Genomic DNA, 21860 nt, shown 5'->3' with positions numbered 1-21860 from the left:
GGATCGATTGACGTTCTCATTCGGAAATTAACAGCGCACAACTTTTTGCTCTGTTAAAGAAGCGAGGTAGTGATGCTGGACAACGAATATGGTTCAGTTGTCATGAGCTACAACATCTTCTCCAAATCCTTGTCCAACGTGTAAAACTGGGAATCGCACAACTCCAACGTGACATAAATGGATAAATTTTTCCAACTTTTTATTTTTACTCAATTATTTCTGTTTTCTTTTGCTATCAATAATAATACTAATAATAATAATAATAATAATAATGCAACCATTGTTGATCAGTGTCTGTCCTGTATTGAGTATGGTGAGACTGTATTTATTAAATCCGTGTGGTTTGCGTTAAGTACACCGGATTATAGATGTATAAGTAGACGATTCTTTTCAACTTACAAAGGTTATAGTTGACTTTACTTGTAGTTCAGATTACTGTCCTAAAATTGAAAACTCTCCTAATAGATTTATTTGGAATAATTATACTTCTTATGACTGTTCTAAAGTTGTTGACTGGAATCAAGTAGACATTTCTCCTCAAACTTATTTCTTGTGGATTCAAGTGGTCTTATTGATGGTCATCCTACTTTTTGTGGTGATTGGTATGGTATGATTTGTTTTAAGTACAAATAATTTATCGTTGGAAAACTTATGATGGATTTTGTTTTCAGGTTTCCTTGTCCGTAGTCGAACACTGTTTACTCGTTTAAATGTCTGTCACCACTGATCGTGACACTATGTATATAGGTAGGTGGGTTCAAATATATTGTTTAGTTTTTGTTAATAAAATATTTTGCCCATCCTACAGAAGCTGTTTAGTAATTCACCCCCACACATCTCTGGTAAGGCAAAATACAATAGAATGATTTGATCGTGTGTTGTAAAATAAAATGTGGTTGGTGATTCGATTGTATTTTGCTTTACAGTTTGTTACAACCACTCCAACTATACTTTAGTCTCAACATGGACACCACCACCCGGAGAAATTTTGAAGTTATTCACACTCTGACTGTATCTAGTTGTAGAATGTTTTCTTGTTTTCATTTTTTTTGTAAATAAAAATAATAATGTCATCTGACAAAATAAAACGATTGTATTTTAACCCAAAATTGAGTGGGAGTTATAGTGGATTAAATAATTTTTATAACGAAAGACATTTAAAACTCTCCAAGAAAGATGTGGAGAAAGAGTTACTAAAGTTACCTGAGTATTATCTGTACCGACCAGCATTAAAAAAATTCAGAAAACGACGAGTTATGACGTATTTCCCTAATTGGATTCTCACCTTTGATCTTATATCATTGTTACAATATAAAAATGAAAATAATGGTTATAGGTTAGTTGTCATTTCATAAATGTTGAAATACTTTAATCAAATATAAAATAAAATAAAAATAAATATTCTAGCTACATTTTAAACGTTATTGACTGCTTCTCAAAACGAATGTATGTTGAACCACTGAAAAATAAAAATTCGGACACTACATTGATGGTGTTCAAGAAGATATTTAAACGTCTTCCATCAATTCCTAAATACGTGTTCTCAGATTTGGGGAAGGGTAATAAATCAGATGCATTATTATTATCGATTGACAATAATTTCTGGTCTTGTTTTGTTAGAATTTGTCAACAAAAAATTACAAGAATTCTTCAAGTCAAAAATGTGATCTGGTATACGACAAATGGAAAGAGTTCTATTGTTGAAAGAGCAAATGCTACATTGATGAGTAAATTGATTAGATTATTTAATCACAAAAACAGCAACACATATATAAAAGATTTGCAGCATATCGTTTCAAACTACAACAATACCAAGCATCGGTCAACAGGGTTCAGCCCGAACAGTATTAATTCAGAAAATCAAGTAAGAAGTTTGTTAACTTGAAAATTGCAAGCATTTTCTAATAATCAAATCAGTTCATGGTATTTAGAAACTTATACAAAGATTTGTTGGAAAACCCTCCCAAAGAATCAGAACCCAAGTTCAAAGTAAATCAAAAAGTTCGGTGGAGCCTTGTGAAGCCTGTTTTTGAAAAAGGGTTGGTTGTTCATAATAAAAATTTCTATGTTATGATTTAATAGGTGAATCATCATTTTTTATAGTTATTTTCCACGATGGTCATTGGAAATTGGACATATTGCTGAGATCAAGCAAACTGATCCGATTACATACGTCGTTTTAGATGCTAACAACGAGTCTGTTGGTAAAAACTATTTAGTAGTCCAACGTTGAACACGTTCATATTCTTTTCATTCATAACAGGAATATATTATGAACAAGAGTTGCTTCCCGTACAAGAGGAATCAGAAAAAGGAGACGGAAGCGTTTCGTCAAGTACAACAGCCTAGTAAAATAACGGTCAAAAACGTTTCTCCGGAGATGTAATACCATGTGCAAACTCGAGTCCAACGTACTGAGTCATCGTGTAACCATAGCAACCACGGTTCACCGTCCGAAAAAACGTTTTTTATTTCCGGTTCCCGCCCCTTTCTCCCTCGCTCGATTATTCGCTCTTCCCTTCACATCATTCATCCACCACGTCATCCAAACTGTTACAAAATGAGTATCGAAAGTTTTTCTACTGATTCTTATTTTATTTACGTTTCGAGTAATAAAACAATATCTGACGAATCTCTGTCTACTTCAGATTTTTATAATACTTTGTATACACCATTACAACTCGAATCGAACCACTTCGAAGTGGCATTATCATCTGTGTGGTTTAAACCCATCGATTCATTCTTTGGAAATGGTGACAAGAATGATTCATTGCTAACAATAACATCAAAACTTGGATCCGTAAGTGTGTATACAATTTTAGAACCTAGTATTTTCAGTGTAGCTGGGTTTGTTAGTGAAGTTAATGTAGTATTAGAAACCGCCGGGATTATTCATACTGGAGAAGAAACGTCTGACGGAGTTGAAATAAGTACTGTTTTTAACAAAATTCATGCAAGCACTGGTTCGTATCAGCTTACATTTTCTGAACGAATTTCTTCAATGTTGGGTATGAGTGGTCGCACTCTTACAGGTCAGGATATTGAGTTGAGTAATATAGATCTTTATCAAAACAACAATCTGTATTTAGTACATTGTGATTTAGTCCCACCTCAGTTATTTGGTAGTCAGTACAAACAAATTCTAAAAGTGTTTGAGCAACCCCACAACACAGTAGGCCTACAAAGCTCCTCCTTCCACCCTCTACAGTATGTAAACGTATGCGTTCCCAACATTGACCGAATACGACTTTGGGTAACAAACGAAGCAGGACAGAGTGTACAGTTTGATGAAAACTCTGGGTTTACATGTCTACTCCACATTAAACTGAAAACGTTGTAGGATAAGTGTTTCTTTTTAACACAATGCCGACTGAAGGGTTACTTGGTGAAACAACATCGTACCTTGTCCCTTTCAACTTTGGAGAAAGTTCATCAAAGAAACGAGAGTTTGGTGATTTTAAGTCCGTCAAAGCTAAACGAGTTCGCAAAACAAAAAAGTCAACACAATTAGGAGAGGGTTTAGTAAAAAAGGGTGGTAAAAGAAAACGAAAAACAAAGAGTCCTGTTTGTGGAGGAAAGTGGAAGAAAAAGAAAACCTCGGTAAAGCGGAAACAAAAATCGAAAAGGAAAGGGGGTAAAAGAAAGAAAACAAAGAAGGGTGGAAAGAAGAAAAAGAAGAAGTAATGGCGGCCGGTTCATTAAAAGCTGTAAATAGCTACTTGGATTTGTTCACGTTAAATGCTAGCGACGTATCCACATCTAATTCATATCATGTTCCGGTTTTTCCAACAGTTTCGACAAAGGAAATTGCTGCGCCGCTTGAGTTTAATGTAAGCTTTACTAAACTAAATAATTTTCAATACTAAGTATATAGTACAAGTACCGTTATATTATATTTTAAAGGTTAGCGGGATTCCTGGTGTGTACTTGGATTTGGCGGAATCATTTTTGTACCTAAATATTCGAGTTTTAAATAGTGATGGTACAAACCTTGCTACAGGAGTCGACCTTAGCTGTACAAATTACCTACTCCATTCATTATTTGACATGGTTGAAGTTTACATGAATGGAAAATTAATATCCTCCAAACCGTTCTATCATTATTGTGCATATTTGCTAAACCACCTATCCCACAGTGAAACATACAAGAAGGAAATATTAAAAAACGCCCTTTATATTCGTGACACTAATGCTGACAGACAATCCAACGACAATACTGGTTATGCTGCAAGAAAATCCTATCTTGCTAAAAGTCAATCGGTGGAATTATGTGGTCGTATAATGGACGACGTCTGCCTTCAACCTAGGTGGATTCTTCCTCTGGTTGATTTTAAGATCAAACTGAGACGTGCACCGGTTAGATTTACTCTAGCGTCAGCAGTGGACACAGCCGAGTATAAAATCTCAATTGACGAAGCTGTATTCTATATAAAAAACCAATTGGTATCACCAAAAGTGGTCGAGTTACATGAGAAGATACTTGACAAGCAGAAAGCTCTGTATCCGTTAATTCGGAATGAAATAAAAACTGTGTCAATAGCAAAGGGTTCTAAAATTTCAGTCACAGAAAATATATTTTCAACCGTACAACTACCTCAACGAATTGTTATACGACTAGTTGAGACAGGTAATTACTCAATCACTTACGAACATGCAACACATTCTATACATATTCTTAAAATTTGTTTACAGAATCAATTACTGGGAAATATAGCAAGAACCCGTTCAACTTCAACAACTTCAACCTGTCACGTTTTGTTGTCTCGATTAATAATATCCCTCTGGAATATCGTTCCTTGAACTTGGCTTTCTCTACACGGTATTTGTTAGCTTTTCAAAGTTTTCTGGACGGGTTGAGTCTTGAAAATAAGACGATTGGGTTGGATCGTTCAAGCTTTACCGATGGTAACACACTGTTTGCGTTTCAACTTCAAAGTTTTCAAAGTGAGACTAGTTTTTATCCTACCAACGGTACATTTAAACTAGAGTTAGATTTTTCACAAGAACTTACAGCAGCCGTGACTGTCGTAATTTTATCCCAGACTCAGAATCTCATGACAATTAACAAGTATAGAGAAGTAGAAATTGAGAATCAAGGACTTTTGCAATAAAATGAATAGTAATCAAATGTACAGTGCTTTGAAGTTAATTCTTACACCTTATAAAATTTCAACCTTTGGTGTAGTATCATCTGATGAACTGGAACATGAATTATATAAGTCTACTATTTATCCAAAAATTTTTATTTGTAATGTGTTACCAAGTACCTCAAAAGTTGTAATGGGTCACTGGATTCTCGTTTATGCTACTAGTGAATATAAAATTGAAGTATTTGATAGTTTTGGGAAAGGTTTACTATTTTACAGTAAAAAATATTTCAATTGTGTACTTAAAAAACAACCAATTCAGAATAAACGTTCAGTTCAGAACTGGTACAGTGAAGTTTGTGGTATGTATTGTCTTTATTATATTTTCATAGGTTACGTAGAGTATCAATGTCTCAACTTATGAAAATATTTGGTAGAAATACACTAAAAAACGACAAGATTGTGATTAATTTCTATGCAAATTTAAAACTTAAGCTTTGTAGTAAATATAAATGTAGTCAGACTAGTTGCTCGCAAAAAAAATTCTTGTGTAGAAACGTGATTTATTGTAAGTAATGTGTTAATATATCTCCCATAATTTTTTTTATAATAGATAAATAAATAAATACCAAATTTAATTTATATGTATGTGTATGGTGTTTTTTTAATATGAGTTCGGTGGATACAAAAACCTTTTTTTTACCTTTTAGTCATAACACCAGATTGTACTCCCACTGCTTAGCTTGACCCTCATCTTCCTCGGACGCCCAATACATCTTTCTGAAATTAAAAATATTCGACTTAAAAAAAGAAATAAATCTTGTAATTACTGATTATTGGAAATTTTTTTAAATGTACTAACAAAAAGTCCTCAAGCTTCTCGTCAGCGTAAGCTTTAGCTCCTACTTTAGTGAAAGCGTCAACTTGTCGGAATAGTTTGAATGGTGTTTCACAGTTATCGTCAAGGTCTCCACATTGACAACAGATTAAAGGGTGGCATACTTTTGGAGGCTTTGGTGGTTCCATTGGAAGACCAGTCTGTATGTCGAACGAGCGTCTGAATTTAATCGTAAACCATTCACGATTTGCTATTCCTACTCCATTGTACCGAGGACATATACGTAAGAATTTGATTGATTTGAAATAGGTTTTAGAGTTGATGGGGAGTTTGGCTGGGATTTTGCTACGATCGGCTGGTGTTGAGATAGTGGAGCATCTAATTTTTATTGAAGGTTTATGTTCAATTTTCATATCGCTGTTACGGTAGAAATATTGGACAGTAAATACTGAATCATGACAACCATTACAATTATCACGACCACAGTCAAACGAAGTCCACATAAAGTCAGACTCCACTCGTTCCGTCAGAGTTGCTCGCTTGTTAATGTGGGTTGTCTTGTCTTGATTTCGTTCCGTTGGATGAGGAGTTGCTTGTTGGTTGGTGTGGGTTGTCTTGTCTTGATTTATTTTAGCAAGTTGTTTAGCTAATTTGTATTGAATGTGTTTAGTCTTCTTCTTTTTGGGTTTCTTGACGAGAGGAGGGGGACCTTCACCACAGGTTGGAGCCATGTCCTAAAAAAAATAATAAAACAAATAAATACAAAAAAATCAACAATCATCTCACCAAAATAATAAAGAAGCGCAAAAAGGCAAGCAAGCTAGCAATAAAATCAAACTACATGGAACTCAAATTGATTATTTATTTAATCATTTATTTTCCAATAAACATTTCAAACGTGATCCATTGTTTACAATTCGAGGGTTCATCAAAACTAAACCTATCGTATCGATCCAACAATTTTACAAATTCTGAGCTTAAATAATATAATGGAGCATTTGAATCTTTAAGAAATTGGATAAAGAGGCCCATGCCGGGCAACGCTAGTTTTCTCAATTTACTGTGACTACTGGCCGCACACAGTAAATCCACGATATTACTTTTAGGGATGGTTTGTCCCAAGTATTCAATCTCTCCATTTCTCTTCCACTTAAGATTATTGTTTTCTATAATAAAATTAATTAATCGACTCGCTTTATTTCTCTGATTTTCTGGAATGGTAAGTAGAAGAGTGTTTGCTTCAGAGTTATCTGCTGGTTTTGACTCAAGTTTCACTTTCTCACTACTACCAACACTACTACTACTACTACTACCACCAATAACTGGAACTGAATTAGTTAAAATACTAGACTGAAGGTTATCAACTGGAATATTTTGGTGGATAGATGTTTGTGGATTGGAAACTTGAGCAAACTGTTCATTTATAGTTTGGTTTGGGAAACTTGTTGATAGTGGAGGTGGTTGTGGTAGGTGTGGAGTAGTATCAAAAATACGACGATACTGATCTAGACTAATAACCTTAAATATTCTAAAATTAGACATAATTACACCTTATCACCCTCGTTTAAAAATTTACAAAAAGCTCCTTCAGTAATTTTTGTAAGTACTGTTGAAATAATTAGAGGTAGAACTGAGTTATACTTAACAAACAATTTTCTAACTAATTCTAATTTGATTTTTTTGGACTTAATTAAAGCGAGGAGCAGTGGTTTCACTTTCTTCAGATCCTTTTGCTCAGTTTTAGTGTAGGGGAACGAATTTATGTTTATACACAATTCAACTAAAGTCTTAAGATTTTCATCCGAAGTATTTTTAAGTAAGGCTTTTCTACCAGTAATGTTTGCGCTCATAATAGCTTCCAGAAAAACCTTATTTTCTTCTACTCTTTCCATTTTATAAAGGAGTCAAGACCATCATATCTTCGTCTGGGAATACACTTGTCTTGACACGAAATCTGTTATTCTGAACAGGTGTGAGATCAATAGCTAGGTAACCGTGCGGAGATCTTGTCACAAAGTCATACGCGTCTTTTAAAAACGATGTATGTCCCGGAAATACTTGTCTTGGAAGACAAGTATTTCCGGGACATACATCGTTTTTAAAAGACGCGTATGACTTTGTGACAAGATCTCCGCACGGTTACCTAGCTATTGATCTCACACCTGTTCAGAATAACAGATTTCGTGTCAAGACAAGTGTATTCCCAGACGAAGATATGATGGTCTTGACTCCTTTATAAAATGGAAAGAGTAGAAGAAAATAAGGTTTTTCTGGAAGCTATTATGAGCGCAAACATTACTGGTAGAAAAGCCTTACTTAAAAATACTTCGGATGAAAATCTTAAGACTTTAGTTGAATTGTGTATAAACATAAATTCGTTCCCCTACACTAAAACTGAGCAAAAGGATCTGAAGAAAGTGAAACCACTGCTCCTCGCTTTAATTAAGTCCAAAAAAATCAAATTAGAATTAGTTAGAAAATTGTTTGTTAAGTATAACTCAGTTCTACCTCTAATTATTTCAACAGTACTTACAAAAATTACTGAAGGAGCTTTTTGTAAATTTTTAAACGAGGGTGATAAGGTGTAATTATGTCTAATTTTAGAATATTTAAGGTTATTAGTCTAGATCAGTATCGTCGTATTTTTGATACTACTCCACACCTACCACAACCACCTCCACTATCAACAAGTTTCCCAAACCAAACTATAAATGAACAGTTTGCTCAAGTTTCCAATCCACAAACATCTATCCACCAAAATATTCCAGTTGATAACCTTCAGTCTAGTATTTTAACTAATTCAGTTCCAGTTATTGGTGGTAGTAGTAGTAGTAGTAGTGTTGGTAGTAGTGAGAAAGTGAAACTTGAGTCAAAACCAGCAGATAACTCTGAAGCAAACACTCTTCTACTTACCATTCCAGAAAATCAGAGAAATAAAGCGAGTCGATTAATTAATTTTATTATAGAAAACAATAATCTTAAGTGGAAGAGAAATGGAGAGATTGAATACTTGGGACAAACCATCCCTAAAAGTAATATCGTGGATTTACTGTGTGCGGCCAGTAGTCACAGTAAATTGAGAAAACTAGCGTTGCCCGGCATGGGCCTCTTTATCCAATTTCTTAAAGATTCAAATGCTCCATTATATTATTTAAGCTCAGAATTTGTAAAATTGTTGGATCGATACGATAGGTTTAGTTTTGATGAACCCTCGAATTGTAAACAATGGATCACGTTTGAAATGTTTATTGGAAAATAAATGATTAAATAAATAATCAATTTGAGTTCCATGTAGTTTGATTTTATTGCTAGCTTGCTTGCCTTTTTGCGCTTCTTTATTATTTTGGTGAGATGATTGTTGATTTTTTTGTATTTATTTGTTTTATTATTTTTTTTAGGACATGGCTCCAACCTGTGGTGAAGGTCCCCCTCCTCTCGTCAAGAAACCCAAAAAGAAGAAGACTAAACACATTCAATACAAATTAGCTAAACAACTTGCTAAAATAAATCAAGACAAGACAACCCACACCAACCAACAAGCAACTCCTCATCCAACGGAACGAAATCAAGACAAGACAACCCACATTAACAAGCGAGCAACTCTGACGGAACGAGTGGAGTCTGACTTTATGTGGACTTCGTTTGACTGTGGTCGTGATAATTGTAATGGTTGTCATGATTCAGTATTTACTGTCCAATATTTCTACCGTAACAGCGATATGAAAATTGAACATAAACCTTCAATAAAAATTAGATGCTCCACTATCTCAACACCAGCCGATCGTAGCAAAATCCCAGCCAAACTCCCCATCAACTCTAAAACCTATTTCAAATCAATCAAATTCTTACGTATATGTCCTCGGTACAATGGAGTAGGAATAGCAAATCGTGAATGGTTTACGATTAAATTCAGACGCTCGTTCGACATACAGACTGGTCTTCCAATGGAACCACCAAAGCCTCCAAAAGTATGCCACCCTTTAATCTGTTGTCAATGTGGAGACCTTGACGATAACTGTGAAACACCATTCAAACTATTCCGACAAGTTGACGCTTTCACTAAAGTAGGAGCTAAAGCTTACGCTGACGAGAAGCTTGAGGACTTTTTGTTAGTACATTTAAAAAAATTTCCAATAATCAGTAATTACAAGATTTATTTCTTTTTTTAAGTCGAATATTTTTAATTTCAGAAAGATGTATTGGGCGTCCGAGGAAGATGAGGGTCAAGCTAAGCAGTGGGAGTACAATCTGGTGTTATGACTAAAAGGTAAAAAAAAGGTTTTTGTATCCACCGAACTCATATTAAAAAAACACCATACACATACATATAAATTAAATTTGGTATTTATTTATTTATCTATTATAAAAAAAATTATGGGAGATATATTAACACATTACTTACAATAAATCACGTTTCTACACAAGAATTTTTTTTGCGAGCAACTAGTCTGACTACATTTATATTTACTACAAAGCTTAAGTTTTAAATTTGCATAGAAATTAATCACAATCTTGTCGTTTTTTAGTGTATTTCTACCAAATATTTTCATAAGTTGAGACATTGATACTCTACGTAACCTATGAAAAATATAATAAAGACAATACATACCACAAACTTCACTGTACCAGTTCTGAACTGAACGTTTATTCTGAATTGGTTGTTTTTTAAGTACACAATTGAAATATTTTTTACTGTAAAATAGTAAACCTTTCCCAAAACTATCAAATACTTCAATTTTATATTCACTAGTAGCATAAACGAGAATCCAGTGACCCATTACAACTTTTGAGGTACTTGGTAACACATTACAAATAAAAATTTTTGGATAAATAGTAGACTTATATAATTCATGTTCCAGTTCATCAGATGATACTACACCAAAGGTTGAAATTTTATAAGGTGTAAGAATTAACTTCAAAGCACTGTACATTTGATTACTATTCATTTTATTGCAAAAGTCCTTGATTCTCAATTTCTACTTCTCTATACTTGTTAATTGTCATGAGATTCTGAGTCTGGGATAAAATTACGACAGTCACGGCTGCTGTAAGTTCTTGTGAAAAATCTAACTCTAGTTTAAATGTACCGTTGGTAGGATAAAAACTAGTCTCACTTTGAAAACTTTGAAGTTGAAACGCAAACAGTGTGTTACCATCGGTAAAGCTTGAACGATCCAACCCAATCGTCTTATTTTCAAGACTCAACCCGTCCAGAAAACTTTGAAAAGCTAACAAATACCGTGTAGAGAAAGCCAAGTTCAAGGAACGATATTCCAGAGGGATATTATTAATCGAGACAACAAAACGTGACAGGTTGAAGTTGTTGAAGTTGAACGGGTTCTTGCTATATTTCCCAGTAATTGATTCTGTAAACAAATTTTAAGAATATGTATAGAATGTGTTGCATGTTCGTAAGTGATTGAGTAATTACCTGTCTCAACTAGTCGTATAACAATTCGTTGAGGTAGTTGTACGGTTGAAAATATATTTTCTGTGACTGAAATTTTAGAACCCTTTGCTATTGACACAGTTTTTATTTCATTCCGAATTAACGGATACAGAGCTTTCTGCTTGTCAAGTATCTTCTCATGTAACTCGACCACTTTTGGTGATACCAATTGGTTTTTTATATAGAATACAGCTTCGTCAATTGAGATTTTATACTCGGCTGTGTCCACTGCTGACGCTAGAGTAAATCTAACCGGTGCACGTCTCAGTTTGATCTTAAAATCAACCAGAGGAAGAATCCACCTAGGTTGAAGGCAGACGTCGTCCATTATACGACCACATAATTCCACCGATTGACTTTTAGCAAGATAGGATTTTCTTGCAGCATAACCAGTATTGTCGTTGGATTGTCTGTCAGCATTAGTGTCACGAATATAAAGGGCGTTTTTTAATATTTCCTTCTTGTATGTTTCACTGTGGGATAGGTGGTTTAGCAAATATGCACAATAATGATAGAACGGTTTGGAGGATATTAATTTTCCATTCATGTAAACTTCAACCATGTCAAATAATGAATGGAGTAGGTAATTTGTACAGCTAAGGTCGACTCCTGTAGCAAGGTTTGTACCATCACTATTTAAAACTCGAATATTTAGGTACAAAAATGATTCCGCCAAATCCAAGTACACACCAGGAATCCCGCTAACCTTTAAAATATAATATAACGGTACTTGTACTATATACTTAGTATTGAAAATTATTTAGTTTAGTAAAGCTTACATTAAACTCAAGCGGCGCAGCAATTTCCTTTGTCGAAACTGTTGGAAAAACCGGAACATGATATGAATTAGATGTGGATACGTCGCTAGCATTTAACGTGAACAAATCCAAGTAGCTATTTACAGCTTTTAATGAACCGGCCGCCATTACTTCTTCTTTTTCTTCTTTCCACCCTTCTTTGTTTTCTTTCTTTTACCCCCTTTCCTTTTCGATTTTTGTTTCCGCTTTACCGAGGTTTTCTTTTTCTTCCACTTTCCTCCACAAACAGGACTCTTTGTTTTTCGTTTTCTTTTACCACCCTTTTTTACTAAACCCTCTCCTAATTGTGTTGACTTTTTTGTTTTGCGAACTCGTTTAGCTTTGACGGACTTAAAATCACCAAACTCTCGTTTCTTTGATGAACTTTCTCCAAAGTTGAAAGGGACAAGGTACGATGTTGTTTCACCAAGTAACCCTTCAGTCGGCATTGTGTTAAAAAGAAACACTTATCCTACAACGTTTTCAGTTTAATGTGGAGTAGACATGTAAACCCAGAGTTTTCATCAAACTGTACACTCTGTCCTGCTTCGTTTGTTACCCAAAGTCGTATTCGGTCAATGTTGGGAACGCATACGTTTACATACTGTAGAGGGTGGAAGGAGGAGCTTTGTAGGCCTACTGTGTTGTGGGGTTGCTCAAACACTTTTAGAATTTGTTTGTACTGACTACCAAATAACTGAGGTGGGACTAAATCACAATGTACTAAATACAGATTGTTGTTTTGATAAAGATCTATATTACTCAACTCAATATCCTGACCTGTAAGAGTGCGACCACTCATACCCAACATTGAAGAAATTCGTTCAGAAAATGTAAGCTGATACGAACCAGTGCTTGCATGAATTTTGTTAAAAACAGTACTTATTTCAACTCCGTCAGACGTTTCTTCTCCAGTATGAATAATCCCGGCGGTTTCTAATACTACATTAACTTCACTAACAAACCCAGCTACACTGAAAATACTAGGTTCTAAAATTGTATACACACTTACGGATCCAAGTTTTGATGTTATTGTTAGCAATGAATCATTCTTGTCACCATTTCCAAAGAATGAATCGATGGGTTTAAACCACACAGATGATAATGCCACTTCGAAGTGGTTCGATTCGAGTTGTAATGGTGTATACAAAGTATTATAAAAATCTGAAGTAGACAGAGATTCGTCAGATATTGTTTTATTACTCGAAACGTAAATAAAATAAGAATCAGTAGAAAAACTTTCGATACTCATTTTGTAACAGTTTGGATGACGTGGTGGATGAATGATGTGAAGGGAAGAGCGAATAATCGAGCGAGGGAGAAAGGGGCGGGAACCGGAAATAAAAAACGTTTTTTCGGACGGTGAACCGTGGTTGCTATGGTTACACGATGACTCAGTACGTTGGACTCGAGTTTGCACATGGTATTACATCTCCGGAGAAACGTTTTTGACCGTTATTTTACTAGGCTGTTGTACTTGACGAAACGCTTCCGTCTCCTTTTTCTGATTCCTCTTGTACGGGAAGCAACTCTTGTTCATAATATATTCCTGTTATGAATGAAAAGAATATGAACGTGTTCAACGTTGGACTACTAAATAGTTTTTACCAACAGACTCGTTGTTAGCATCTAAAACGACGTATGTAATCGGATCAGTTTGCTTGATCTCAGCAATATGTCCAATTTCCAATGACCATCGTGGAAAATAACTATAAAAAATGATGATTCACCTATTAAATCATAACATAGAAATTTTTATTATGAACAACCAACCCTTTTTCAAAAACAGGCTTCACAAGGCTCCACCGAACTTTTTGATTTACTTTGAACTTGGGTTCTGATTCTTTGGGAGGGTTTTCCAACAAATCTTTGTATAAGTTTCTAAATACCATGAACTGATTTGATTATTAGAAAATGCTTGCAATTTTCAAGTTAACAAACTTCTTACTTGATTTTCTGAATTAATACTGTTCGGGCTGAACCCTGTTGACCGATGCTTGGTATTGTTGTAGTTTGAAACGATATGCTGCAAATCTTTTATATATGTGTTGCTGTTTTTGTGATTAAATAATCTAATCAATTTACTCATCAATGTAGCATTTGCTCTTTCAACAATAGAACTCTTTCCATTTGTCGTATACCAGATCACATTTTTTGACTTGAAGAATTCTTGTAATTTTTTGTTGACAAATTCTAACAAAACAAGACCAGAAATTATTGTCAATCGATAATAATAATGCATCTGATTTATTACCCTTCCCCAAATCTGAGAACACGTATTTAGGAATTGATGGAAGACGTTTAAATATCTTCTTGAACACCATCAATGTAGTGTCCGAATTTTTATTTTTCAGTGGTTCAACATACATTCGTTTTGAGAAGCAGTCAATAACGTTTAAAATGTAGCTAGAATATTTATTTTTATTTTATTTTATATTTGATTAAAGTATTTCAACATTTATGAAATGACAACTAACCTATAACCATTATTTTCATTTTTATATTGTAACAATGATATAAGATCAAAGGTGAGAATCCAATTAGGGAAATACGTCATAACTCGTCGTTTTCTGAATTTTTTTAATGCTGGTCGGTACAGATAATACTCAGGTAACTTTAGTAACTCTTTCTCCACATCTTTCTTGGAGAGTTTTAAATGTCTTTCGTTATAAAAATTATTTAATCCACTATAACTCCCACTCAATTTTGGGTTAAAATACAATCGTTTTATTTTGTCAGATGACATTATTATTTTTATTTACAAAAAAAATGAAAACAAGAAAACATTCTACAACTAGATACAGTCAGAGTGTGAATAACTTCAAAATTTCTCCGGGTGGTGGTGTCCATGTTGAGACTAAAGTATAGTTGGAGTGGTTGTAACAAACTGTAAAGCAAAATACAATCGAATCACCAACCACATTTTATTTTACAACACACGATCAAATCATTCTATTGTATTTTGCCTTACCAGAGATGTGTGGGGGTGAATTACTAAACAGCTTCTGTAGGATGGGCAAAATATTTTATTAACAAAAACTAAACAATATATTTTGAACCCACCTACCTATATACATAGTGTCACGATCAGTGGTGACAGACATTTAAACGAGTAAACAGTGTTCGACTACGGACAAGGAAACCTGAAAACAAAATCCATCATAAGTTTTCCAACGATAAATTATTTGTACTTAAAACAAATCATACCATACCAATCACCACAAAAAGTAGGATGACCATCAATAAGACCACTTGAATCCACAAGAAATAAGTTTGAGGAGAAATGTCTACTTGATTCCAGTCAACAACTTTAGAACAGTCATAAGAAGTATAATTATTCCAAATAAATCTATTAGGAGAGTTTTCAATTTTAGGACAGTAATCTGAACTACAAGTAAAGTCAACTATAAACCCTTTGTAAGTTGAAAAGAATCGTCTACTTATACATCTATAATCCGGTGTACTTAACGCAAACCACACGGATTTAATAAATACAGTCTCACCATACTCAATACAGGACAGACACTGATCAACAATGGTTGCATTATTATTATTATTATTATTATTAGTATTATTATTGATAGCAAAAGAAAACAGAAATAATTGAGTAAAAATAAAAAGTTGGAAAAATTTATCCATTTATGTCACGTTGGAGTTGTGCGATTCCCAGTTTTACACGTTGGACAAGGATTTGGAGAAGATGTTGTAGCTCATGACAACTGAACCATATTCGTTGTCCAGCATCACTACCTCGCTTCTTTAACAGAGCAAAAAGTTGTGCGCTGTTAATTTCCGAATGAAGAACGTCAATCGATCCCACTGGGTAGACCACGTCACCCCCGACAAAATTTTCTTGTTGAAAGGTTAACTTTTCAACCAACTCTTCTAATTTGACGTCTTCAGCTGGCCCGGTGACAACAAAGTCTCTGGATACCCCGAGGTCGATAAAGTTGACTGGATCGTAGAAGCAGGACTGTTGATTAAATTGCAAATTAAACTCAACCTGCTTTTTGCGACTAGTTGACGTTAGCTGTGCAATTTTCCGGTTGAGTAAATATATGAATAACTTGATGAGGATCTGAGCCTCAATCAAATTTATCCAAACTGCTTGCCCTTTCGTATTTCCAGAACGTTTGAATATTCCAATCATCGGCCCTTCATCTCTGTAATCGAAATATTCGTAGGGAGATTCCTTGAAAATTGAGGTGACGACAAGACTGTTGATGGTTGTCTCGTCAAGTACTGGGTTGTTCCAAAATTCTACTTGTTGGGCGAGCCGAGCACGACTGATGCTGTACTTATCGACTTCTGATTCTTGAACCAGTCCATCAAATTTCAGTCCTAGCTTCTCAAGATTTGTTGGAACGAATTCGATGCGAAATGTTGGTGGATTGTGGTGTAGACCCTTCCACTGATTCTTCTTAGGTTCTGATTTTCGTCTGTCGACAAGCTTAACTCGACGGTTTTCCACCAGTGAATAACCCTTGAACACGTCCATTCCTGTTGTATCCAGTTCGTCTATGTAAATTCTCCTATTTTGTGAGAATTCAGAATTCATACTACTCAAATAAACTACTTTGGACTCTGACTACTCTCACTCTAGCTACACAACTGACTAAGCAGAGAATAAAAACCGTTAAACTTCAAGGGGTTCTGTTCGTGAGGCGGGCTGACCTTGTAGCACCCGCTTTCCCCCCCTTTTCATGTTATAAGAGTAACAAAATCATACTAGGGAAAAAACCATCTGCTTCACTTTCAATTTTATCGTTTCCGTTAATCTCCTAAATTAACTCACTCCCCTCCATTCGTTAAATAGACTTTGGTACAACAACACCAGGTGGTTGGGAATGGAGTTACAATGTCCAATATTTTCACAAAGGGGTTCAGTTCGTGAAGTGGACTACCCACTACCAACCGCTTCCTCCCCTTTTCGTGTTATAACGACTAACAAAATCATACTTGAGAAAACCCATCTGTTTCAACTTTATCGTTTCCGTTAATCTCGCCTAGATTGACTCATCCTTCGTTAAATAATAAATTCGACTTTGTTAGAACCACACGAGGTGGTTGAGAACCAGGTTACAACGTCTCATATTTTCAAAAATTTTCTACTGAAAGTTTATGTCCCGAAAAAATATATTAGTCTCCAAAATATCATTTACCTATCTTTTTTTACTATACACTCCTCGACGTCATTACTCTCATTACTAATAAACCTTAGGCCGACATAATTCTATTAAATTATTTGGATGGGGAAAGTTGAGTAAGGTGAGATTTGTATTTTCAACCGCGCCGACACATATACACACAAATATTTCACTTTGTTGCACGTTGTATTTATTATTGTCTCGCTCTCTCTCACTTTCTGAAAAAATGTCACTCCTTCTCTTCTTCCTTCTTTTTTTGGGGGTTACTTTTGGTAGTAATAATAATAATAATAATAATAATAATTTCAGAATTTCATAATTTCATGTTTTTTTATATTTTTAGAGTGTCCGACGGATGGAGATTGTCTCGTCTGCACCCGAGCGGGGTGTTTTTATTCATCCCTAGGATGTACTACCTCCCCTCCTACCAACACCTCCTACATTCCACCAGCCGGACGTTGTGACGACCCTCCTCCTCCCACCCTCACACCAACAACAACAACAACAGTTACAACACAATCACCACCCCCACAAACCAACAACTCCACATGGACTAGTAAGTAGCATCCTCTGCAAATTTCATACTAATCAAATTTGTGATCGATTGACTCTAGTTTAATAAAAATCTGAGAGCATGCGTTGGGACATCTCCATTATAAATTTGTATTTGGGTTTTTTTCAGTAATTTCGGTAACAGTGGTCATCACCGCGACAATCGTCATGGTCGTCGTAGTGTTTATATATCGAGTGAAGCGAACCGTGACTCGCCGTCGTCTTCACCCTCGACCCATTCCTTACAGACGGTTCGTTTTTTTTAAATCATTTTTCTTTCTCACACCCCATACTAAAATATGGAGTAAAGTTTTTTTTTTACATGCAACCTTTATGGCGGACAGGACTCTTCTTTTAAAAAAACAAACAACTAACTAGTTAATTTTTTTAAAGATTTTTAGATAACTTAGAAGAGGACGAGACTGAGCTCTGTGCTCAAGAAGCCGTCACCGCTCTCAACTCGGCGATCGACACCAACCGTGTTGAAGTTGGACGTGGCACCGGCCATTAGAGATTTGGACTTTTTTGACCGTAGTGGTGGTGGTGCTGATAATATTATTTTTTATGCAAGAAGCCAACTCTCAAAAAATAATTTTAAGTGAATGTACATACATACGTACGTATTTTTTTATTTATCAAACTCGTCGTCCTGGTCGTCATGTTTTTTAGTGGTAGGTAGTGGTAGTGGTGCTATTTTTTTATATAAGAAGATGGATCTCAACAAATAAATGTAAGGTAAATACATACATACGCATTCATTCAAAGTCGTCGTCGTCGTCGTCGTCATTTATTTATATTTTTATTTATTTTTTAGTTTGTTTTTTCGCGGTGGTGGTGGCAGTGGTGGGTGTGGCGGAGGTCGTATTTTTGGTCATTGTCGTCGTCTTCGCCACGTCCAGGACCCACCCCATCACGTCCACCATCGCTTTCAAAGATAAGCATCGATAAGCATCAATATGCAACGCTACGCCACCCTTCTGCATCGTTGTGCATCCTTGTGACGCTCAGAGACACTTGTATTAAGGCGGCGCAAGGGTGTACAACGGTGTCGAAGGGTGACAGAACGCTGCTTATCGATGCTTATCAACGCTTATCCTCCTTAGTGGCCACAAAGTACTCTACTTACACCAATTCTATTTATCAACATGATGATGAATCCGCCCTTCCAGCCAAGTCACGGATTAGCCTTTCTTCTAAATATGTTCAAAACTTTATGTCAAACTTGAGAGAAGTGGATGAATTCATGGAAAGAAACATGCTCTGTGTTGTGTGTATGTAGAGAAGAACAGGTTTGCTTCTTTGATACAGGTAATTGATTTGTATTTAAGTTGACAACATTTTTTATCGGGTCGAGCAGGTAGAAGATAAGATTCCGGCTGCATTGCATCAAACACTGCAGGATGAATGGAAGGTGTTAACTTACCTTATTTTTGTGCACCGGCAATTTCATATAGAAAATGGGATTAGATAACGTGCGATTTAAATGGACTCAGATTTTCATGATGGAGATCATAATAACACAGTTGAGTACCATTTCAGGCGAAGTTTGTTACGTAATAGAATATGAATTTGTTGAATAACAAATTTAAAAAAATTCATATCGTATCGTATGAAACTATTTAGTGGGAGTGTTAATATACCAGAATGCACTAGTGTGATTGTACTAATTTACGATATTGGAACGAGCATTTTAAATCTCGAATAACAAATATACCAAAAAGATTTTGAAATGGCGGATCCAACCTTGCAAACATTTTGTTGTATTGAAAACAACCTAACTCGTCCTGGGGTCGATGTGATTATTCAATTTCGAAGTGGGCCGTATAACTTGGTGTGCATTATATTCTCAGTTTGTGGAATTCTAGGAGCAACATATCAGGTAAATACCGATATCAAATTCAGACGATGAAAATATATTAAGAAGAAAAGTATAACTAATTTGATACATGTACAAACACCAAAGATCTTGCCAAGGCACGAGCTACAAACGGGGGTGCGTCGCCCGTCAAACTATCGTGTCCGGAGTCGCTACATTATCGCGTGGTTGGCGACGGCCGACCTCATGGCGTCAAGTGGTAATCGAGCTTTAATTTTTAAATAACATGGTAAAGTCATAGATTGAATGGCATTTTTTATTGTCTTCACTTGTAGCCGTTCTGGTCCGGGCAATATCTTGGATCGTTGCGAAGAACTTGTTAATCCCAACGACCAGCGTCTCGTTCGACACCTTCTTTTGCACAGTGTCCTCAGTAAGTGGTAATAATTTGGAACACATTGGGACGTATTTTGCTATACAAAATGTTGTCTAAAGGGCTGGATACAATATTTCTACACGGCGACATGTCTTTGGACGTTGTGCTATGCGGTCGACGTTTTCAAAGTTTTCAACGAAAGAAGTGGCGTTCCTAAGCTGTACCATGCCATTTGTTGGGGACTTCCTGCCCTTCTCACCGCCGCAGGACTGGCAATCCTCTACACCCCAGATCTTAAGTATTTACACGTGCCATATCATATTCAGAATTTGTAGTGCAAGTGAAAAAATCTAATATTTCTCAACTTTCAGCTGTCATTCAATGCTCACAAATCCATTTAGGAGAATACTGCCCAACTATATTTTCACCTACCTCCCAATACTTACTGTGATGCTAGTTAATCCGATCTTGTACTGGAGAACGTCTCATGCGGTGAGGTCATCATTGTTATTTATGACTAAACGATTTGAATCTAATTTAATTGGACTGTTTTCTTCATCTCCAGGCGGAACAACTTCTCGTTTCCGTCTCGGGAAGATTCACTGAAAATGAGAGGACACATTTACGAAACTTAAAATTGAAGTTTCTCTGCATCAATTTAGTATTTTATCTGTGTTGGATTCCAAATATTATCAATGGCTTTATGCTCTGGATTCTGTGGGGCGACTTGCCCAAGGGGTTTGTCCTATTCGACTGGTACTTAATGGTACGGGAAAAAACTTGGGTAAAAAAATGATAGAAACAACTCTTCCTAATTTAATTATTCCTAAATTTCAGGCAACATTTAACCCTTTACAAGCCTGCTTTAACGCCATGGTTTATCGAAAGTGGGGTGACACGAATACCGTTGTCATTTATCCATGGACGAGACATCCAAGTTCTCCCACGATATCGGAAGACTCGGACGAATCATCGTATCTCCTGAACTCCAATAGCTCGTCGAGCAATAGTGACGACGTCGACCCCGACGTCTTCTTCAGAAGTGGAACTTACGGAAGCTTGTGACCCTCCTTCCTTTGACCGTCTCTGTTTACATATGTTGATTTGAGACTAGAGTTAATTACAGCTTTTTGAGTTGTTGAAATGTTTGGGTGTTATATTATTGTCTTCGTCGTTGTGCTATTTTGGTCACAATCTATTTGGGTTGTTTTTTGTGTGACAAGTGAGATACTTCAAGTGTAAAAGGTGAAATGTGGCACGCTGATGAGGTTGCAATTGTCAAACTCAAGATCAATCAATGCTGCATATCTAGTACTCTTGCTAAATAGTTGAAATGTCATGATTGAAAGTAAGTACCTTGAAAGTAAGAAGAAGTCACAAATTGCATGCACCTCACAATACAATCTCGACTTGATAATTAATTAAGGAAATTATATTTATTTATTAATAACAAAGTCTAAAATATTCACCAATTTGTCTCTCATATGTAAGTTTCTCAGGATGTGTTTTCTCTGAATAAAAATCTCTTTCAAAAGTTTAATTTTTTAAATAAAGTCGGATAAAACCATATATAAATTAAGTACATCGCCATAAAGTGCATAATATTGTTGACCCATAGCAAGAAACCATGAAATTCTGCCACTAACTGAATAAACCCTGATCTTGATACTGCTGCATTTCATTCAAATCTAGCCTGAGCCATATTGCTGACGTGCTGATGATGATCAACACAAACGGATGGCTTGCTTGTTATAAAGATTAGAAGAAGAAGAAGAAGAAAAACTTTATTTCGAAATGC

At 35.5% G+C, this 21860-nt stretch overlaps 3 protein-coding genes and 1 long non-coding RNA gene across 11 annotated transcripts; 2 read left to right on the top strand and 2 right to left on the bottom strand.

Annotated features, from left to right (window-relative positions):
- The first annotated feature begins 426 nt into the window (after positions 1-426).
- Positions 427-1412, top strand: LOC118436072. The gene is made up of 4 exons (XR_004835176.1): positions 427-602; positions 672-747; positions 809-842; positions 927-1412. It is a non-coding gene; the product is annotated as an uncharacterized LOC118436072 (long non-coding RNA).
- A 12185-nt stretch (positions 1413-13597) lies between these two features.
- Positions 13598-14495, bottom strand: LOC110851445. Its single transcript, XM_022099220.1, has 6 exons — positions 14426-14495; positions 14313-14364; positions 14120-14222; positions 13945-14066; positions 13784-13880; positions 13598-13720 (listed from the first exon to the last, which is right to left on the bottom strand). The coding sequence occupies exons 1-6, from the start codon at positions 14493-14495 to the stop codon at positions 13598-13600; spliced, it is 567 nt and encodes a 188-aa protein (XP_021954912.1).
- A 77-nt stretch (positions 14496-14572) lies between these two features.
- LOC118436028 lies at positions 14573-16756 on the bottom strand. Its single transcript, XM_035852907.1, has 4 exons — positions 15384-16756; positions 15239-15314; positions 15143-15176; positions 14573-15058 (listed from the first exon to the last, which is right to left on the bottom strand). Exon 1 carries the CDS (start codon positions 16727-16729, stop codon positions 15803-15805), a length of 927 nt encoding a protein of 308 aa, XP_035708800.1. The 5' UTR covers positions 16730-16756; the 3' UTR covers positions 14573-15058; positions 15143-15176; positions 15239-15314; positions 15384-15802.
- A 66-nt stretch (positions 16757-16822) lies between these two features.
- Positions 16823-21602, top strand: LOC110851309 (G-protein coupled receptor 143). Of its 8 annotated transcripts, none has more exons than XM_035852903.1 (11): positions 16823-17439; positions 17662-17874; positions 18001-18121; positions 18264-18600; positions 18974-19749; positions 19834-19945; positions 20022-20119; positions 20182-20360; positions 20434-20554; positions 20628-20828; positions 20900-21602. In XM_035852903.1, exons 5-11 carry the CDS (start codon positions 19600-19602, stop codon positions 21125-21127), a joined length of 1089 nt encoding a protein of 362 aa, XP_035708796.1. In that variant the 5' UTR covers positions 16823-17439; positions 17662-17874; positions 18001-18121; positions 18264-18600; positions 18974-19599; the 3' UTR covers positions 21128-21602. The 8 variants fall into 8 exon arrangements, with proteins under 8 accessions (XP_035708796.1, XP_035708792.1, XP_035708795.1 ...); XM_035852899.1 differs by having other exon boundaries at positions 18685-19749; XM_035852902.1 differs by having other exon boundaries at positions 18264-18605.
- Positions 21603-21860: the final 258 nt, after the last annotated feature.

The sequence above is a fragment of the Folsomia candida genome, unplaced genomic scaffold (genome assembly GCF_002217175.1).
Source record: "Folsomia candida strain VU population unplaced genomic scaffold, ASM221717v1 Fcan01_Sc006, whole genome shotgun sequence".
Taxonomy (NCBI): Eukaryota; Metazoa; Arthropoda; class Collembola; order Entomobryomorpha; family Isotomidae; genus Folsomia; species Folsomia candida.
The sequence above is the reverse complement of the archived record's forward strand: the minus strand, read 5'-3'. Positions and strand labels throughout refer to the sequence as shown.

What these genes read in the sequence shown, in the direction of transcription:
- LOC110851309 (XM_035852905.1), top strand. Translation starts at nt 19,600, where the DNA reads ATGGCGGATCCAACCTTGCAAACATTTTGTTGTATTGAAAACAACCTA. An exon ending in CGACCTCATGGCGTCAAGTG is followed by an intron (nt 19,946 to 20,021) that starts GTAATCGAGCTT and finishes CTTCACTTGTAG; the next exon opens with CCGTTCTGGTCCGGGCAATA. An exon ending in ACTGGAGAACGTCTCATGCG is followed by an intron (nt 20,555 to 20,627) that starts GTGAGGTCATCA and finishes CTTCATCTCCAG; the next exon opens with GCGGAACAACTTCTCGTTTC.
- LOC110851445 (XM_022099220.1), bottom strand. Translation starts at nt 14,495, where the DNA reads ATGGTGTTCAAGAAGATATTTAAACGTCTTCCATCAATTCCTAAATAC. An exon ending in GTTCTCAGATTTGGGGAAGG is followed by an intron (nt 14,365 to 14,425) that starts GTAATAAATCAG and finishes TTGTTTTGTTAG; the next exon opens with AATTTGTCAACAAAAAATTA. An exon ending in AAGTCAAAAAATGTGATCTG is followed by an intron (nt 14,223 to 14,312) that starts GTATACGACAAA and finishes TCACAAAAACAG; the next exon opens with CAACACATATATAAAAGATT.
- LOC118436028 (XM_035852907.1), bottom strand. Translation starts at nt 16,729, where the DNA reads ATGAATTCTGAATTCTCACAAAATAGGAGAATTTACATAGACGAACTG.